We start from the raw sequence: 19,994 nt of genomic DNA on the forward strand, positions 1-19,994 counted from the left end.
AACAAAGACACCTAACGCGACCTAAAAACAAAGACCAGTTTCCACACAGGGAAAAGTTTAAAATCTAACGCGGTATGTAATTAGTAAATGAACGCAGTTTGTGGGTAGTTTAGTAATTTTTGTGATGCATGCAACAGTGATGACGTGAGAGTTGGAACATTGCCAAAACGTGGTGGACGGTTGAAAATTCTTTTCATGTCATCCCATCTCCATACAAGAAAACATACGAGAATACAGAGTATATAAATACATAAAAGAGTTAACTGTTGCACATTTAGGTAGCCTACTGTACTGCATTGTGTGACAATATCTTTGCATTACTTTTTAATCTGATATCAATGTTTCATCTTAAACCTTCATAAGGGGCTCATTTATATGCTTTACAATGGAAAAAAAGCATTTTATTCAATTTTGGAGAGATTTTGGATATGTTTCTGGACCCCTAGCCATTTTAGACCACAGTATTGATGGAAAGCTTGTAATTCCCACTTGAAGATGATGCAACAGTGAGTTCCTTAAGTCAAACATTTGATTTGTAGCAAAATACATGATTGTGATTTACAGCAATGCATAATTTAGACATTTTGGATAGATTTGGAGACACTAGGCACACTGCTTACTTTTTGATTCATAGATCTCTAGTAGTTCTGCGCATCCACCCTTTGATTTGACGCACTTGTGGTCAAGGAGTTTTTGATCCAGGACATGTATAGTTTAACCTGCTATATGTGCAATCTCTCAGTATTTCATTGCAAACTATATTGTAAATATTACAATATATTTCCCATCAGTGGCGTCACTAGACACCAACCCTACAGGTAAGAAAGTTACATAAATGTTTCGACCCCCCCGACCTGTTGTTTTTACCTCTTTTGGGGGGTCCAAGTCTTAATTAGGGGGTCAGAAACCCCCAATCCCCCCCGTAATTCGAACCCTGCCAACGTGCTACCACAACCCTTTTTTCACTTTGCAAATTCCTGCAAAAGTTTGCTGATATTTCTTCATATACCACCTCATTTCATATTCAGCATAATCTGGCTTTTTTTTTGAGGGGCCCAGCTATTATAGAATTTTGAATGGTCCTCCAGAGGGATACATACAGGGATATACTCTATGAGATCTCTTTGATAATTCTGGACTGCAAACTTTCCAAGAATTGCAGACAGCCATCTCTTTCCCTGCTCATTCATATTATTTTTATTTACAAATTCGTTCAGTTTTCATGCCTGTAAGGTTCCTTTTAACACTCCCTTAGCCAGGCACCCACGGGTACAATATCTGTCTGTGGGTAGAGGATTGGTATCTAATCTATATAGCAGATTTGTTTCACAAACAGCTAGACAGCCTTCTTTTTCAGAGGTGTGGGAAGGGGAGCTGCAGTCTTGGGGTGTTGACACCGGTATGACAGCGTGGAGCAATATATATTTTTCCTCCAGGAACTTTCCACACCACTATAAACTTATATGCAGGGCCTATACTTCTCCGCTGAAATAGTTTGAAATGAAAATTTCCTAAGACCCTTACTGTGATATATGTAAATCTAGAACTGTTTTACATGTTTTCAGAAAGCCCTAAAATCAATACTTTTCAGGTCTATCATTTATGTTTCCCATTCATTATAGCAATATGTGAAATTTAAAAGTTGATGATATCCATCAGCCACTTTTTTCGCTAGCCAGCTTAGCTAGAAAACGTTATTTTGCTCAGAAACAAATGCTGCAGATGATATAATGAAACACTTGACAGTAATACCATATTTACATTTCAGTACTAATACAGCCTAACATTGTTTTGCAGTTTCACTCTATTTACTCATTTAATATACTCCTTAGCAATAAAATAAAGCAGCATGTCCTGTGGGAATCCATGTTTTTTTCAAAGTAAAACAGCGTGAACGCAGTGACGTCAAAAGATGGAAATTTCCCACTTGAAATATCCGAGTGCCGAGTTGTCTTGCACGCCACATTGGTGCAGCAAAGAAGACAATATATCAGCAAAGGTTTATTCCTAACCTACCACTCATGACTACCTGGGTGTGTAATATTATGTATCTTGCTGCTCATGAATGATCATCAGCTAGGTTACAGGGAGCTAAGAGTAAAGGTATTAAGGCATGGACAAGTGTCATTCAAAACACGAGAGAGCTATTATAATTTTCAAATGTCTTTTTTTCCATATCTCTGTTGTTATATATATTTTACTGTCTCTTCTATAGGACATATTGGATACCCCAGTGTTACCAATATATTCAAGAAAAAGTTGTTAACAAAAAAGAATTGTGTCAAGGGCATGATTTCTATAAAATGAAGTTCTTGTGCCTGCGTACCTTTGGCAGGGGTTTCTGGAAAGCCTGCATGGCTAACATCAGGGGTGCGGCTGTGGTCCAGTTGTAGTACCTGGAGGAACCAAGAGGAATTATCAACACCTGTCTGACCTTATTCAAGTTTAAATAAAACTCAGACAACACAAAAGGCCAACTTACTCACAGGAAAAGTGAGAAAATGTTTAATGCACATTAAGCTAGATCCAAACACCAACAGGTAAAGCACTGTAGGCACACCTGCATGTTTTTAAATGCTCTGTATAACTCTACCAAATTCTAAAGCATACTATTAGCTGGTCTACAGAATAAGATTATTATTGACAGCATGAGACATTCATTATATAATACCTCCAGAAATGTTATAACTATAGTTAAAAAACTTAAAAGAATATATAGTAATGTGAGGTCCTTCATATTACTTACTTGGTTCCTATCTTCACCACAAGGTTAGGGTCATCGATGAGGGATGGATTTTCAGCAAATTGCTGATAAGATATTGCTTTTTCTTGAAATTGCTCTAAAGGGTAGAATCCAAAAAGAATTCCATAACACAAGTGTCAAATAATTTAATTCCAAATGCACAATTCAACAGCATTCAAATGGACTATTGTATACACCACATGTTTCCAGATACTCTGCTCAAAGATATCTATATAGAAGACTTATGGTAAAGGATAAAAACGTGTTCTGGAAACAAGAAGATCTACAACAGAAAACTCATTAAAGGAGTAACATGGTGGTTGAATGTGACACTTGCCAGTTGTCTTTAGGTAACAACAAAACAAATGTGCATAATTTTCATTATTCAGTCATTTAAATGTACTTCAAAACGTATTTTTCTAAGCCTAAATTTCCCACTATAAAAGTTCACCCGAACTGTCTGGGCGTGGTAATGAGAACTGTCAGTTAGCTATGATTGACAGACCGTGCCCCGTTACTTTTATTTATTTTTATTTTTTTTATTTGACCTTTATTTAACCAGGTAAAATCAGTTGAGAACCAATTCTCATTTACAATGATGACCTGGCCAAGAGGCGTCAGCAACAGTAAATAGGTAAAATAAACACAGCCAACACAAAACGACGCATACAGTACAGATACAGTACAGTACAACATACAGTATGACACGACAGTACATAAGAAACGGCAAAAGACGGCATAGGTAAATAAAATAAATCAAAAGGCAATAAATAAAATCAATAAACCAATAAATAAACACTATGTGCAAGAGAAGGTGAGTTACTGGATATTCTTTGTACAGTTGTAACGGGAGAGAGAGTGAGGGCTGGTCAGCAGGTGCAGCAGTCAACTATGACCTGTTGCAGATTTTGTTTGAACATGTTGAGAGATGTGAGAGCTGTGAGTTTGAGTGTGTTTTGTAGTGTGTTCCAATCATTTGCAGCGGCAAAACGAAAGGTATTACGGCCAAAGACAGTACGGACTTTTGGAATGATGAGCATTATGAAATCACTGGATCTTAAGCGGTAATTGCTGTCGGAAATGTGCAGGAGGTTTGAGAGGTAGCAGGATGTCTTTCCCAGGAGTGTTTTATAAACTAATTGCAGCCAATGTTGTAGCCGTCTGGTATGAAGGGAGGGCCAATCCACCAGTTTGTAGAGATCACAGTGGTGAGTGGTGAAGGGTGCGCATGTGGCAAAACGGATTGCTGAGTGGTGGAGTGTGTCGAGCTTGCTAAGGCTGCCCTTTGATGCCATTTTATAGATTATATCACCGTAGTCAAACAGAGGAAGGATGGTCATTTTCACAAGAGTGTATTTGGCGGAGTGCGTGAAAGAAGCCTTGTTTCGATACAGAAAACAACCAGAGGCCAAGGTATTTATAGGAGCTGACAAACTCCAGTTCCAAGCCATCAGCACTGAAAATCTTAGGGGGGCTGGAGATTTTTCCGGTCAAACAGCATACATTTGGTCTTTTTGGAGTTGAGGAGCAGGTGGAGGTTGTGGAAAAGACTGCTGGATGGAGGTGAGGCTTTGTTGAAGAGTGGACACAGCAGCATGGAGTGAGGGGCCAGCTGAATATATGATAGTATCATCAGCATACAGATTTATCTGGGAGCTACCAACGGCCTTGGCTACTTCGTTAATGTAGATGGAGAACAAGGTTGGGCCTAAGATGGAGCCTTGAGGCACACCTTTAGTGATGGAAAGTGGTTCCGACGTGATGTTTTCGGTCTTCACCCTCTGGACACGATCAGCAAGGTAGCTGGAAAACCAGTTGCAGCATCTGCTGGACAGGCCAATGCTACTAAGTCTTTGCAGGAGGATATTATGGTCGACTGAGTCTAAAGCCTTGGCTAGGTCTATAAAAGCAGCTACACAGACTTGCTTGTTGTCCATGGCGGTAACGATGTTGTCAAGGACCTTCAGGGTAGCGGTGATATATCCATGGCCTGTCCTGAACCCAGACTGCAGGTCAGACAGAATGTGATTAGAGTCAATGAAGTGAATTAGTTGTTTATGAACCAGTTTCTCTATGACTTTGGCCAGGCAGGGCAAGATGGAAATTGGCCTGTAGCAGTTCGGGTCAGAGCCAGAGCCTCCTTTGAAGAGGGGGAGAATCATGGCAGATTTCCAGTCAAGGGGGAATACAGACAGTTGAAATGACAGGTTAAACGGGCTTGTAATGGGGGCAGCAATAATATGAGCGGCTGCTTTTAAAAACACAGGGTCAAGCCCATCAGATCCAGCTGACTTGTTTGGATCTAACTTAATGAGTTCATCCAGGACTTCCGAAACCATTACAGGTTGAAGGGAGAAGCTGTTAACGCTGGATGATGAAGTAGGAGTATGAGTTGAGGCAGTGTTAGGAGCAGCTGCATCAAAGACATGAGATGACTTCACGAAGTGGTGGTTGAAGAGCGTTTCAATTTCACCAAATTTCATAGAGGTGGGTAGATGAGGAGAAGCAAGTTTGTTTTCCATGGACTTGACTGTTTTCCAGAACTTCTTGGCGTCAGATCCGCAAGCTGAGAATTTCTCTTTGAAATGATTACCAATGATTACCATGTTACCATAGCTACCTCCATGATACGCGCTCATCTTGGGAGACTGAATTTTCACAAGCTAGCTAACTTAGTATATCAAGTATCGACAGCTAAGGACGTTGACTTATATCAAATAATAATTTTTACTAGCTAGCTAGCTAGCCAGCCAAGTTAAGATAAGACCATACTATAACATCCTTATGAATGCAAACTAGCTAGCTAACGTTATCGATAACATTACATTATGAAAGCAAACTACATAGCTAGCTAACGTTAGCTAGCTAGCTATAAATGAATATAACCAACCAGAGAGTCTAATAGTCCTTAAAAGGCACTCTAATAAGTGAACCTAACGTTCGTCAAATATTTGCATTGTCTTGCCTGTAAGCCAGCGGCACAAACTATGGGTCACGAGTTATCCATTTAGAATGAGCTATCACAGCAATCTGACTGACTGTAGGGATGGCAAAACGTAGTTTTAGAATGTCGCCAGCAGTGTATGCGTGAGAGCTCGACAATACATTTCTCACAGAAAAGGTAGTTTGTCGCCTTTTTTAGTTCACTACAGTGATGATAGAAGTGACAATAATTAAGTGGTGCTGTGCTGTTAGCCTTTACTGATTGCCGTACAAAGTTAATGTGAAGTAGCTAGCACAATCGGACAGCACTAATCCATAAAAATGTACTTTGAATGATACTTGCTCAATCGAACGGTAAATCTGAAAAACATTCGATTACAGTCAGCGGCACCGAAATTTTCTGTCACACTCTCAATAAACGGCAAAGGTCCCAGTAGAAGATTGAATTAAACCTTTTACATTTATATATTTTCTGAAACGTTATCGATCCCGCTTGGCCACAGTGAGTGAAACTAGAAACTAGGCGATCTGAGCGTATAGTTTCTATGTAAATTACATCAGAAGGATTCAGCCTTGTTGTTTGCTACCTAAACTTAACAGCACACTTGTAGCAGGACGGTGTGTCCAGTCAGATTTCTTTACGGGGCGTGGAAATGGGAGTGGTTACTGTACTTGTGACGCACTAAGTTGATAACATTCTCAACCGGCTGAAAATAGGACGATAAATTTAAAACGCATATTTCTCCAAAAATAAAGAACGGACATGTTTAATACTTTACTCATCGTGTTTCTTCAATGCCTCTTGTGCAAACAGCGCATAAAACTGAGAAAGTGTGAAAAACACCATGTTACTCCTTTAAACAAGAGTGGGGAACCCCTTTCCTGGATGGTTGCACCTGTTTCTGTATTTCATGCCAACTCCTAGTGCCACCAATTACCCTAGCTCAATTAGTTAATAAGCTGTATTAACTACCACTTGTAGACCACGGGAACACATAAATGTGTTTATAAAATTTTATAAAGGGACACTGTCACTCATTCAATGGTTACTCACTGCTCAATCCAGCTAAAATTTCAGTTTACATAGATGATTGGGCTAATTAAGTAATTAAGATCAAGTTTAATTAAGATTATCAATGAAATCCAGAAGTACCAACCTTTCGTGATCTCCCTGCTGTCAGTAAGTCCTCCACACAGAGAGATGGCGATAGAGGGCAGGTCTCCTATCTGGTCCGAGTAGCTGTCAACACCACTGTCCACTCCGGAGCTGTTTGCCGACTGGGGGGAAAGGCTGGTGCTCCGTGCCCCACTGTCTGAGCTGACCCTGACCGCCCCACCCCCATCGCTGCAGGACCAGAGAGCCCCTGTCAGTCTCACCATGGAGAGTGCATGCACTGTTTACAGCAATTAGGTTCAACAAAAAGCATGTAAGGTTACTTTGTGAAGAATAAAATGAATTTTAGGGTACATGTCCAACATTCCCTGTGAAGGAAGCTTAATTGTTTGGACTTAATTTATCAGACAGTATACATGCCCTCTGAGCTGATGGCTGTGCTGTGGGCTGTGATTGGTTTGAACAATTAAGGTTAGATTTATTATAACCCTCATAGATTGCTTTAGTCTGATCAAGCTGTTTTTGTGTTTTACCTTCATTCTCAATACACATTCACGCACACACACCCTGCAATAGCTTCCCACTCTTAGAGACAGATGGCCACATAGAGTTCAATCATTTTTTGAAAGGATATACAATAGCCACAGATTAAAGGGGTGTCACCGGCAGCAGCAACTGGGTGTCCCCAGGAAGACTGCGTGTAATGTACATTCCTTCCTGGGAACGTTCACACTTGGCAACTATCACACCTCTGACTAGCATACTTAAACCCTCACTTGTGGCTGTCTCGTTGAGATTCAGACAGAACGCTTGTTGTGGCACTATGCGAGTCTCCCTTTGCTCGTAATAAAACCTTTTCAATTGGAAAGTGGTCTTCAGTGTGCTACTTCACTGGTCCCAACTTGGTTCCACAAGGGAGAAGATTCCCAACAGCTGTGATCTTGACTAACATTTGCTGTTGCTGTGTATTTTACCTTTTGGGAAAATATAGCGCTGCCACTTCAGGTTCCAGCTCTGTTATGTCATCCAGGTAAACACCGTCTGCTCCAAGATGGCGGCTCCTCTTGTCTAAAGAGGAAAGCAGTCATTTTACTGAAGTCCGCATAAAAGGTTCATCAAAAGGCCATATTGCTAAAAGTCATTTTGGCAAGCTTGTGAGTTTAACAAACCATGTGACTTACTTTATTTTACTCACTTTGTAAGTCTGGAATACATTTGTTTATATTCAACGTTTCTTCTAGCTTAGTCGTATGTAGTTTGAACAGCACTCATTTTATCAAACCATTTAAATTTTTGGCTGTGTAGACCAGTGGATAATCCTTTGACTGAGCACAAAAATTGTCCCTACTGTACTGGTTTCCGTAACATGTAAGGCTGTCAAATGATGGTTAGATATTCGAATGGAAGAAAAAAATGTAAACGTGTTTATTGCAGCTGCCTTCCTTTCAACTTTGGTTGCATTAAACCAAAAATAAATATAGCACTTTAGTGCCTCCTCTGTTGAAAACAGAAGTCTCTGGATCATATGGGTCATTGCTATGCTGTTACCTGACAGACACAGCACTTTCTTTTCATTCTTGTTGCGATTGGAACACATCTTTTCCTATGCTGGGAATATAGTGAATAAAGTGAATAGTGAATTACGTGAATAAGAAAAGACTGGCACTGGACTCTTCAAAAGTGGACTGTCTGTTTTTCGCAAATAACCTGCAGACCTTACATTGGTATAAAATGCTTAACCAGTGAAGTTAGTTTTACATATCAATGCTAGCGTTTTGAGAGATCTAGTATATTTTAGTTTTAGTTTATTTATTTGATGATTCACTTCAAAAGGACGATTACATGGTTGCAAACACCAATGTACATGTACAATTAAAAGAGCATCAAGGATAACACAAGAAGTCACAAGACTTGTTTCCATTTTGGTCCTTGCTGTAGCTATTGAGATAGGACACTGTGAAAACTATGCTGATCATAGGTCCCTCTTCAAAAGGTCCAAGAAATTATACATTTCACTTTTAATAGCACTTTATTATAAATTATCCATCAGGATCAAAAATTATTTTTAGTCACATTTCTCAAAATTGTGTGCCTTAATGATAATCAAAGAAAAGCACTATAAACAGGGGCTGACATAAGTGGCTCACAAGTAGCCTACGCAATGACGGCAAATGCACAATTTTTTCAAATTTCATTTATTCTATCCGTTTTTAGGTACGTACCTGTTTTAAGGTACACTTTTCATTATGAGTCTGACATAAAATTATCAAGCATTTTCTTCTTTTTGCATTAATGCACAGGCTACCTGCATACCACTTATGCCAACCCCTGATTATAAACATGTACTGTATGTAGATATTAAAAGCCATGACATGAATGTTCATGTTAATATTTTTTTTTCAACTTGACTGCATTCATCCATCCATTATCTATACCCGCTTATCCTGAGCAGGCTCACAGGAGGTGCTGGAGCCTATCCCAGCATGCATTGGACGAGAGGCAGGAATACACCCTGGACAGGCCGCCAATCTATCACAAGGCGCACACACACAATTCACTCACACCTATGGGCAATTTAGAGTCTCCAACTGGCCTATCTCCATGTCTTTGGACTGTGGGAGGAAACCCAAGCAGACATGGGGAGAACATGCAAACTCCACACAGAAAGGCCCCAAGCTGAGATTCAAACCCACAACATTCTTGATGTGAGGCAACAGTGCTACCCACTGCACCACCGTGCCGCCCGGCTGCATTCATGTTTATGTTATTCTATATATTCTAAAACTTGTTTTTTTTTAAGGAATATTTGAATGTAATTTTTGGCCAATGTTAAAGCAGCACAGCACAGTGAGTTACCTTTCTTCTTTGAGGGTGAATCTGTCTTTCTCAGTGGTCGGGGCCCATGACCATGTTCCACTCCTTCCACTTCAGACATCAAACGAGCCCCTGCAGACCCCATCCCCTCGATCTCCATCCCCGGGAAAGCTCCGCCCTCACCCTCCCCATCCCTGGGCTCGGGAATGTACAGGGTGAGGGGCGGGGGGCACTCCTCCTGCCGTTCAGGAGCACAGTCCCCTGAAATCACTCGGAAGTGCGTGCTGTCCGACACTGGGATTGACACCGGGTCTACCATAGGGGACTCTGGCTTTGGGGTCAAAAATGATGGCTGCCATGTCAAACAAAGAGAGACAAAGGGAATGGTAGATAAAGATAATCAGCAGATAATCAAGGCTGTTCCAGCAACCTTCTCACAGATACAGCTTTACTACTGGAAACAATGAACCAATAACAATGAACCAATAAAAACTCAATTAGAGGTATAGATCACTCAGAGCAGTGAAATTTGCATGTTCTGCATGTTCACTTAGCATGTTCTTTTATCCTATTAAATAATTGAGAGTGATCTCTGATATTCCAAGACCAGCTCCCTCCCCCTACTCAGTACCTTGGTATACAGTATAAATTGGTTGGTCCTGTACATACTACATCAACAAAAACACGTTTTCAATGTACAACAATTCCTGGTAGGTCATTCAAATTCGCTAAATCTAGGCCTGCCTTTAAAATTATTGATATCAAGTTACAACAAACAATATTGGCTATCATAGCTCACACAAATTAAACAAGCTATATTCCAAAGCAATGTTACCCAAAGTTTCCTAAATTATTTCATTATTTATATTTAGTTTTTTCATCTTACCATCTGAAGAGAATGTGGTTATAGGTATGTGGCATGCCACCTTACCAAGCTGTAACTTTACGGGATGGCATACTTGCCATCCAAATATGCCAATTCTGGTATAGGCAGAGTACTTCTGAATTGGCAGAGTTAGTGTATTGGAAATGTGCAAGGTGTTCCAAGTACCTTGGCAGCCTGTGGAAGCTCACCCCATGCCCAGAGCATCTGGGGGTTGTCCTGTTTGCCTTTTTCTGAGGGTTTGGTCACCAGCTCTGAGTCGCTCTTGGGGGTGGAGGGGCGGGATCTTCCAGGGCTGAAGGGGAAACATACCAGCAGGTTAGGCCTGCCTCTGCCCCTCTGCCCTCGGACCTACAACCCAAACTGCATGTGTTCCAAATGTGTCTTAATTATGTTAGCATGCATTTCAATGAAGCTTTGAAAATCATATTTTTTAGAGGCTTGTATTTAGTAATGAAGAAATTAAACATGGAATGCATGCTGTTGTGACCTTGATTCCCATCCTTGTATTGTCTGTAATGGGTTTCAACATGAGATGAGCTTTACACAACACAGGACAGGCAATATGCTGGCAAACAGCTGAGATGTGAAAGGCAGAAAGCATTATTACATGTTAAAGCCACATAACAGTATTTACTTTGACCCTCTTCAGAAAAAGTTCAGCACTACTCAACTCCAGGTCCTGCGAGCCATGGGTGCGGAAACATTCCCTTTAATTAATTGATTAACTAGTGTGCCAACGATCTGAATAATCCATTGGCAGCTAAACACACAGCTTCTTCAGATCATGCTAGGGATTAAATGACAAATTTAATTTGGAAAAATCAGTTACAAATGCTACAAAACCTGTGTTTCAGGATTGTTTAAATGACGAAATCCGCACACTGCAGATCTTTGTCATGAATATTCTCCGAGTGTGGGTGCAGAGAATGGTTACATAAGAGTACATGTATCCAGGATAGAATTTGCACAATTTTGCAATGCAAATTTAAAAAAAAAATGTTTTACTTACCTAATAGCCTAATTCAAGATAACTGGCTATGTTAGATATAATTGAGTACATTGCGAATTAATCACTGAATTGTTAATCATGGCAAATGACTGAAAACAGATTGAGACCGATAATCAGTTTACGAGGAAGTTTTCCATCCCATAAATTTTCAGCTCTGCCACCACCACTGCTACCTGAACCAAGGTGGTACAATAATTAGTCAAATCAGGCGATGTAGTGCATGATTGGAGCAAATTCTACAGACACTGCAGCCCACATCACCTGGAGCTGAGTAGCGCTGCTATAAAAAATGTTGCTGTCCCACCACTAGGAGGCCACCGTGGATAGGGTTAAAGCCTTTTTTGTTGCATAATCTAGTTCACAAAATCTCTAAAATCTCAGTTAATGAATGGAAATAGTCATGAGAGATTTTCCACAGGTTTTGATGAACACATTCGGGACATTGTAGGCATTTGACCACCCAGTTACAGTATGTGCAACAACATCTGCATGGGGCCTTCATATGTAATCTAATCCATTTATAATTTTGACATGACATTTTTGTATTAACCATTATGTACATAATATTTTAAAAAGTGGTGTCATTTATATATGATTTATTCCTTTCCTCCTTAGGTATAGTCAACCTATTTCAAACCATTGTTCGAACCAATGCCTTGTGAGACCTGCTGTCACATAAACCCCAGAACACTTCTGCAACAAGGAGCGATTGTGTTTCCTTCACCTGTTTATTAAACAAGTGGGATGTTCCCGGTAATGGGATTCAGTTAACCCCTCCTGGGCACAAGAGGACAAGGGGACAAGGAAGAAAGAAGCTGAGGGTGCATTGCTAAAGCATTTGAATATAGCCATAGACAGCACAGGGATGTAACAGAAGCAGTAAAAGGCAAGAGCCTCCATAATGCTCACAGTCTCTGCTTCTATGTTTTGTGGCGTAATAACACAATCTAAAGTAGATACAGGACCACAAACGCAGCTTAATTTAAGGGTGAACTATGCTTGGTCGTCAAAGATTTTCAAGCTATTTGTCAAGCTATTTTGTTCTTCCCCCAAAAAGCTCACTACGTACCATGCATGTGTCTTCGGTGGGAACTGTCTTCACAACAATACCTGACAGAGATTAGTATTATGAAAGTGACTGTGTGAGGCAGTGGAAGAGAGGGGAGGAGAGGGCAGGTATAGATTGGGGCAATGGGAGCAGAAAACAGTTTTGTACCTTTGCAGGGGCTGGAAGAGAGCAGATTGCAGTGGGCAAGAGACTGACAGGCCCCCACTCCCCGGGAGGGACAGAGTGCAAGCCTGGGCATTGTGCTCAGCCCTCTTGCTGTGGTTTTAATGGTGCAGTAAGAGAGAAGAGTTACAGATTAATTTTCAGATTGATCCTGTCCTCTCATGTCTCAGTCATAAGTGTTGCATGGAGGACAGTTTGTGGTCAAAATGAAATCTACAGGGAGGTCATGGTGAGGTTTCCAATCCTTCTTTTCAACTCACATTCCCAAAAGAGGTAAATGTAAGCACATAGATGTGTGACTATCCAGAGCTTTAAAAAAGCACCGAAACCTGTTCTCTAATAAGCTTTCAGCACTTGATTTCACAGAATTTTAGCAATAACTCTTTAGGTTAGCAATAGCTCTTTTTAAACAAGACAAGTCTTCCAACATTTATCTCAGGCACAGCATTTGTTTGAAGGTACAAAGCACAAAACAAGTCAATTGCTCTAGCAAAGATTATGAGCAAAAATTCTGCACTTTCAACCAAATACGTTTTCAGAGAACAGTTCTTGGCACCAGTTAAGCATTAAATCAGTACATTCGTTGTGGCATGTAGTTCTATACATTCTCACTCTGCAGCTGATATGGGATATGCTAACGTAAGCTGTTTGTTTCGGCGAGCACAGCGAGATCAAGTCAATATAAAGTATTTATTCATCCTTTCCCATGGTTTCATTGATTAGTATTTTTCTGACGGGGCAGACTTTCAGAAAATTACCGCTTGAGGCTATGAGCTGCACACTGTGGAAAGGATAAGCATTAGTTCACAGAATCAGGCAAGACTGTTTTTGTTTTGTTCATGTTCAGGATCCTGGCTCCCCTCCAAAGTTTGTGGGAAGCTTAAAGCAGAGCAATTCCATTCACAGCTTAAAGGGGAATTGCACTTTATACCACTTCTGGGCTCATTTTCACACCTACCCGGAGTTTTGTGTGCATCACAGACGGTTTTTAGGTTGCTTGATTCAACATTTAGATATTTGTAGATTTTTGATTCTCATGTGAGCACCCCCCCCCCCCCATCCATCCAATAGAAGCCCATTCAACATCAAACTCCACGTTAGACTCATTGTAAACACACGTGCCTGTTTTTTAAGACCTATTTTTTTAGGGGAAGTCCACGTAGTAGTACGGTTTCCGGTTTTTTCTTCTTCGATTTCGTTTCGCGGCACACTCGAGAAGAAGCAAAGCAAAACATTCCGTTAAGGTTAAGGTTCATGCAGATATTGGCAGACTATGTCATAAAAGTTCTAGGCATCATTTCGATTGTCACTCTTGCTAACTTCATTCATGTGTCAGAGATGTAATGTTACAGTCTTGTAGTTTAGCTGATGCGCCAAGCCCTATACCTCTGTGTTCAAAACAGGATTTTACGGTAATGTTACTCTCAGCGAGACACATGCATAAGACTACCACACATGAACACCAGTCGTCAAAACTAGGATTTCAGTTAGCTAACGATAACGTTATGCTATCCACTGACATTACTGCGGTATATAGCCGTTTGGACCATCCGGTGTGGAATGTTGTTCCAATTGATCCTTGGCATTCGGAACAAAGTCTCCTAGACTCTGGGGTTGGCGACAGCCGAGAAATCGGAGTGCCCTGTCGCTAGGGTTGCCACCCGTCCCGTATAATACGGGATCGTCCCGGATTTCAAAGTAAAATGCTACGTCCCATATTGATTCAATATGGGACGCAGTTTGTCCCGTATTTTCGTGCACGTCGTTTCATATACAACACTTGGTCTTCAACGTGCTGAGAATAACATTCAAACTAGTTTTACAAGCGGAGTTGAGAAGTGTAATTTTACTGGTGGTGACTGTGAGCTCCAGACAGATAGGCTCACAGTGAAGCCACACTATATGCGTCGACGGCCGCCTGTCGCCACGCCGCGTCCCCACAATCGGCTGTTTGTGGGCGTGTCACCTATATTTGACAGACAGTTGTGTTCGTTAAATGTTGACCGGGTTTAATACCGTATTTCATATTCATTGTCCTGTCTGAATAAAAATCATTTTTGCAGTAACCTAGATCTGAAAGATGTTAGTCAGCTGCCTAGCTAGGCTGTTTAATGGACAGTGATAGTAGCTAACGGCGATAACTACATTGCAGAGCCACTGACAATTTCAGAGACTTTTCTCCACACTGCGTTCCTCTTATAAATGTCTCTGTAGGAGATTTTATTAATTCGGGAAACCCGATACGGAAATTACGAGTTAAGTCCTCCATTGTGGAACGATAGAATGTGGAACTAAAATTAGAAAAAAATAGGGACAATTTACTTTACGGATCATTAGATCAAATCAGATTGGTTACCGCGACGCGGCGAGGGGGTCAAAGTAGAATTTTTGCCATCTCCCCCGCGGCCTCGCCACCTCTCGCTGCGCTGCCGGCAATCCCAACATGCATTGCGGGGTCTGGCCGCCACCTCTCATTCAAAGTGAATGGAGGCGCCGCCGCCGCGTATGTGTGGCTCAAGCGGCCAAAACCAGACTTCGTTTTTGAAGCTCATTTCCTGGTGTTGTAGTTCCTGGTTGCTCACTAGCGCCACTACGGATGGCTCCAGTATAGGTGTTTTCATATCCGGTTTCCATGTAAGTCTACGGTACAAATGCGATCAAAATACAAAGTCAATTATTTTTTCTCACAAGAACAAATAGTCATAATATGTGTATTTTATTGGTCTTATGACTGTCCATGGGTCGATTTCATGATTTATTGCGTCATTTGGGCACAGTGCCAATATTTGTTCTGGACCAATGAGGTACAGCTTGCGTCACTTCCGGATTACTGAGTAGGACTCAGCTACAGTAGGGGCTACGGTCTATGGTCACTGGGGTGGGCGGTGTCGCCTCTTGGCCTTGACATTGCGGCTCTGGCTACGGTCCGCCTGTGCTAAGTCTGAAAATGCAGGCATCCCATTTCGTGGTGATTTAATTATGGCGTGTGCTATTTACAGCTGCACTAGACGACCATAAAATAATCCTCCTCTTAAGTTTTTCGGTAGCCGAGTCATTTTTACTATTTCCTTTAGCCTACTTAACCAAATAATTACTTGGCAGAAAGCGTAATCAGCTTGCTATATTTGGTAGTCCAGTAGTAGCCTATGCTAAAACAGTTCGCAACTTCGGCTACCAAGCCATTTGACTAGCTAGCTAACCTTAACCGACAAACATTCAATCTGTCAGACGTGTTTGGCGGCTTGTCAGTCGTGTACATTCCGTAAATGTCTACCTGGGCCATGCTTCACGCATGTGACAAAGCTACTATAATCCCGATTTTGGGATAAACACTTTTTCAGTTTCACGAAGCGAATCAAGAGTCTCAAGGTTCATTTGCTGAATATACAACACGCGATGAAATCACACACACAGAATTTAACGAAATTAACCATCTCGGCATTTAGAAAGGAACATGTTTTTAGCATTTAAGAGACCGACAAGCTAGGCATTTAAGACAGTGGTTCTCAGAATTGGTTCTGGGGGCTCCTTGCGTATATTAGCTTTTCTCCATTGGTTTTGATGATTTACAAGAAAAAAATAATAGCCTAATAATAATGAAAAATTCAACGTAGGCTACATTATTTTTGTCTTCATGCACCAGGTGGAAAACTTGCTGTACAAAGTGCGTTGTCATATTTACACGCCTGCAGATCAGTTATTAAAATACTTGGTAGATTTGTTAATCACCGCTGACAGTGTTAATTTTTATTCGGTAGAAAGTGATTTGCGAATGATCGGTCAGCTAGCGTCACCCAGCAAGTGAACACCACAAACGGCGATGGAGTAGCTAGTAGTAGCAGGCTCATTAACTGACTGGGAAAACCTACGACGATAACTTGCTCGGTTAACAGCAGATCTACCAGACAGTTATACGAAAATTAGCCTAGTCAAATCACCAGTAGCCTACACATCCCCGATTGATTGACCATCAGTGTAGTCAATGTTCTTCCCCTGTGGTTCATATTGCTAATGCGTGAGCTAACCACGGATAGCCTACCTAGCTCACTGGCAAGCTGATATGCTAGCTAAGCATATTCGTTTTGCTGAGAAACATAAATTGAAGATAACTGAACATAGCCTAATTGTATTTTTAATGCCATACATATAACGTGATTACATGACACAGTACAGTCACGGATGGAAATTAAACTCCGTAAACATCTGATAATATATTTTAAAACATAACGGCAGACAGTCAGCTAGCCTCGTTCAGGTTGATGGGCTTTTCCGCACCGGACTGTCAATCAAATTGTAAAAATCACAAGACCGCTTAACTCTATGGTTTTGGCTCCAAATCGAGAAAATGGCCGCGCCCGCCATTGAGCTTCAAAACGTGTTTTAGAGACCCACGGAGAGTCAATGGGTGACGTCACAGTAGCTTTGTCCATATTTTTTACAGTCTCTGGTGTGGCTTCACCGTCAGCCTCTGCACGCTGCTGCGTGAGAGTGCATGTTACGTCAGGGTCATCATCGCTGCCTCGGGAAGCAAGGTGACCAGATTTCTGAAATGAAAACTGGGGACATTTCCAGTTCGGCGGTCAATATATCATTAAAATATCCAATGTTATTATCTATGAAATAAAAAAGGGGGACAATTCCTGTTTCATGTATTTTGACCATGGTAACTGTTGTACTGTAATAAACTATGGTTTTGAAGAGACGTTTGTGGTGATGTTGTCGATTCACTTGACACTTGCTAGCTTCTGGCCGAGTTTTCCACAGCAGTTTTCTCTAAAACCAGCGCGAGCAAGTAGTTAGTAGAAGAAGAAGAGTGATAGCTGCTATAGTGAGCAGCCCCCTCTGTTAGCCAAAACAAGCACAACGTAATTGAGACGTCAACCGGTAGGCTCTGCTGCCCGATCTATCTTGCCACGTAAAATATTATATTACTTTGCGGTCTGTTTTTAACGCACAGTTAAAAAATGGGACATTTCCAGGGACAGCTCCAGCCGGGGACAGGCCACCAAAAACGGGGGCTGTCCCCGTAAAACGGGGACATCTGGTCACCCTATTGGGAAGTGAAGTGCCTCGCTGTTTTTTATATTTTCATAATGTCTGCAAGTGCGCACCGGGTGAAAATCAGCCTGCAAATGAGCCAGCTCTTCTTCTGTGTATTCCGGCTCGAATCGATAGGGAACAACAATCCCATGATCAAAAACAAAATCTCCTTCATCCTCAGACATTTTCGGTTTCGCTAGCTAGTAGTAATACAACACTACCTCTACGACCAACCTAGTGTTATTGGCCCTCATTTATGAAACAAACGTACGACAGAAAACTGGGCGTACGGTCATTTCCACGCAAAGCTCGGCATTTATAAATTTGGACGTGAGCGGAGGCTACGATCAAATCTCAGGTCAAATCTCAACTCGTGTACGCAAGTTTTCATGTCAGCGTGGACTTGCGGTGCAGCATAGTAAATCTGGCTGAGTCGCAGAATTGTTATTAGACCATATTCGGACTGGCATCTAAGCATATGCAGCCACATATTCATCACTTAAAAATATGTAGCCAATGGCAAACTATTCTATTTTGTAAAGGCCTACATCGACTGTGTCATATCCGTAACATAAATACTTATTTTTCAAATTGTTTGCAATTAACGGAGTTAACAGTTTTTTGGTGTAGGCTATGAGATTTATTTCTCTTTCATTTTGAGATAGCCTACTTGTTAGGCTACGATACTGGTGACATAATTACAAGCTATTATGTTAGATGCTTATTCAGTCACCTATTTAAACAAGAGCTTTGACAGTCATCAAACCTCGGCAATGGCAGATCTGGCTCTGTTAGAAGACATCTACGCGCCCGTAAGACGAAAACGAAACGAACAAAACGAAAAGCATGTTTATAACATCATTAAAACATCATTAAAATGAAGAAATAAATTAACCCTGCAACTGTGTAATTATTTAAATACTAGTAGCCTAGGCTATTAAATTTTTACCATTATCCGGCTCGGACACAGGTGTCTGTGTCTCCTCCGCCGCCTGTTACGCCCAAAATGGAAGCAGACCCGATAAGCGCGGACACTCGCTCCTCAGTCTGCGTCAATGCAAGGCTGGAATCCAACTGGCCTCCTCCAGTCAACTGGGTGCTGCGCCTACGGGCTGCAACACGCTTTTTGGTGGCGAGTTTGAGGTCTGACCATTTTTTTCACCTAAATGTAAATAATTACGATATAAGCGAATTACTATTATATATATATATATATATATATATATATATATATATATATATATATATATATATCACGGATGTATAAATTAAATATTCCAACCTCAGCTGGAGTTTGATTGTCTATGGCAACGCTGTTGACCGCAGCAGTGATTTCCTTCCACACTGCATTTTTCTGACTTCCTTCTATGCCACTTTTCAGGCTGCCAAATAGAACTAATTGGTTCAGATTCTATTTCTAGGTCGGAGAAATTTCTCTTCTTGGCCGTATTACGCTTCTCCATGTCATAAACTCTAGGGGCGAGGCCTCTAAACCGAGAATATTTAGGAGCGTGATATTTAAATGACGATTATTTTAAACCGCCACATTTATCAACGCCCGATGATTCTTACGCTGTGACTGGCGAGATACGAACGTTTCATGAATCACACGTGAACCCTGTCGTAAGATTATTTCTGTGCTCGGATCTGCGCTGGTTTCTACGTTAGATTGATAAATGAGGGCCATTGTCTGCAGCTACGCCCACATCAGAAGTCGCGCAATGATATGCATCCTCACGTTCAACACTAAACTGTCTGGATCCTGCATTTGTGAAGGAAAGCAACAAAACAGCGTAAAATATTAACATAATGAAACAACTAATCGAAAAATGAAGGGCGACACATTCATTAGAAGGACAATATCAGTCATGAGAAGCAGGGACATGTGTTTACAATGACTCTAACGTGGAGTTTGATGTTGAATGGGCTTCTATTGGATGGTGGGGGTTTCCTCACACTGGAATCTAAAATCTACAATGATCTAAATATTGAATCAAGCAACCTAAAAACCGTCTGGGATGCACACAAAACTCCGGGTAGGTGTGAAAATGAGCCCAGAAGTGTTATAAAGTGCAATTCCCCTTTAATTAGTGGGGTTCCCAGAATAAGGAAACAGGGAATAGGGAAATTGGAACCTCATACATTTTCAATGTCTCTGGCATATCACATCAGGACTTAAGTACAATTTCGAAAATATAAATTAACATAATAAAT

General features: G+C 41.1%; 1 protein-coding gene across 4 annotated transcripts in view; it reads right to left on the reverse strand.

Annotated features, from left to right (window-relative positions):
- lpin1a (lipin 1a) overlaps positions 1-19,994 on the reverse strand; it is a 110,266-nt gene that overhangs the window by 31,847 nt on the left and 58,425 nt on the right. For 3 of the 4 annotated variants that reach the window (XM_064341009.1, XM_064341010.1, XM_064341011.1), the window contains exons 6-12: positions 12,726-12,833; positions 10,666-10,792; positions 9,657-9,966; positions 7,775-7,868; positions 6,844-7,031; positions 2,747-2,840; positions 2,327-2,396 (exon numbers count right to left, since the gene is read on the reverse strand). In XM_064341009.1, the coding sequence (XP_064197079.1) occupies positions 2,327-2,396; positions 2,747-2,840; positions 6,844-7,031; positions 7,775-7,868; positions 9,657-9,966; positions 10,666-10,792; positions 12,726-12,833 (991 nt within the window). The remainder of the gene's footprint in view (positions 1-2,326; positions 2,397-2,746; positions 2,841-6,843; positions 7,032-7,774; positions 7,869-9,656; positions 9,967-10,665; positions 10,793-12,725; positions 12,834-19,994) is intronic. The other variant, XM_064341012.1, reaches the window with a different exon arrangement.

Source organism: Anguilla rostrata, chromosome 6, assembly GCF_018555375.3.
Source record: "Anguilla rostrata isolate EN2019 chromosome 6, ASM1855537v3, whole genome shotgun sequence".
Taxonomy (NCBI): Eukaryota; Metazoa; Chordata; class Actinopteri; order Anguilliformes; family Anguillidae; genus Anguilla; species Anguilla rostrata.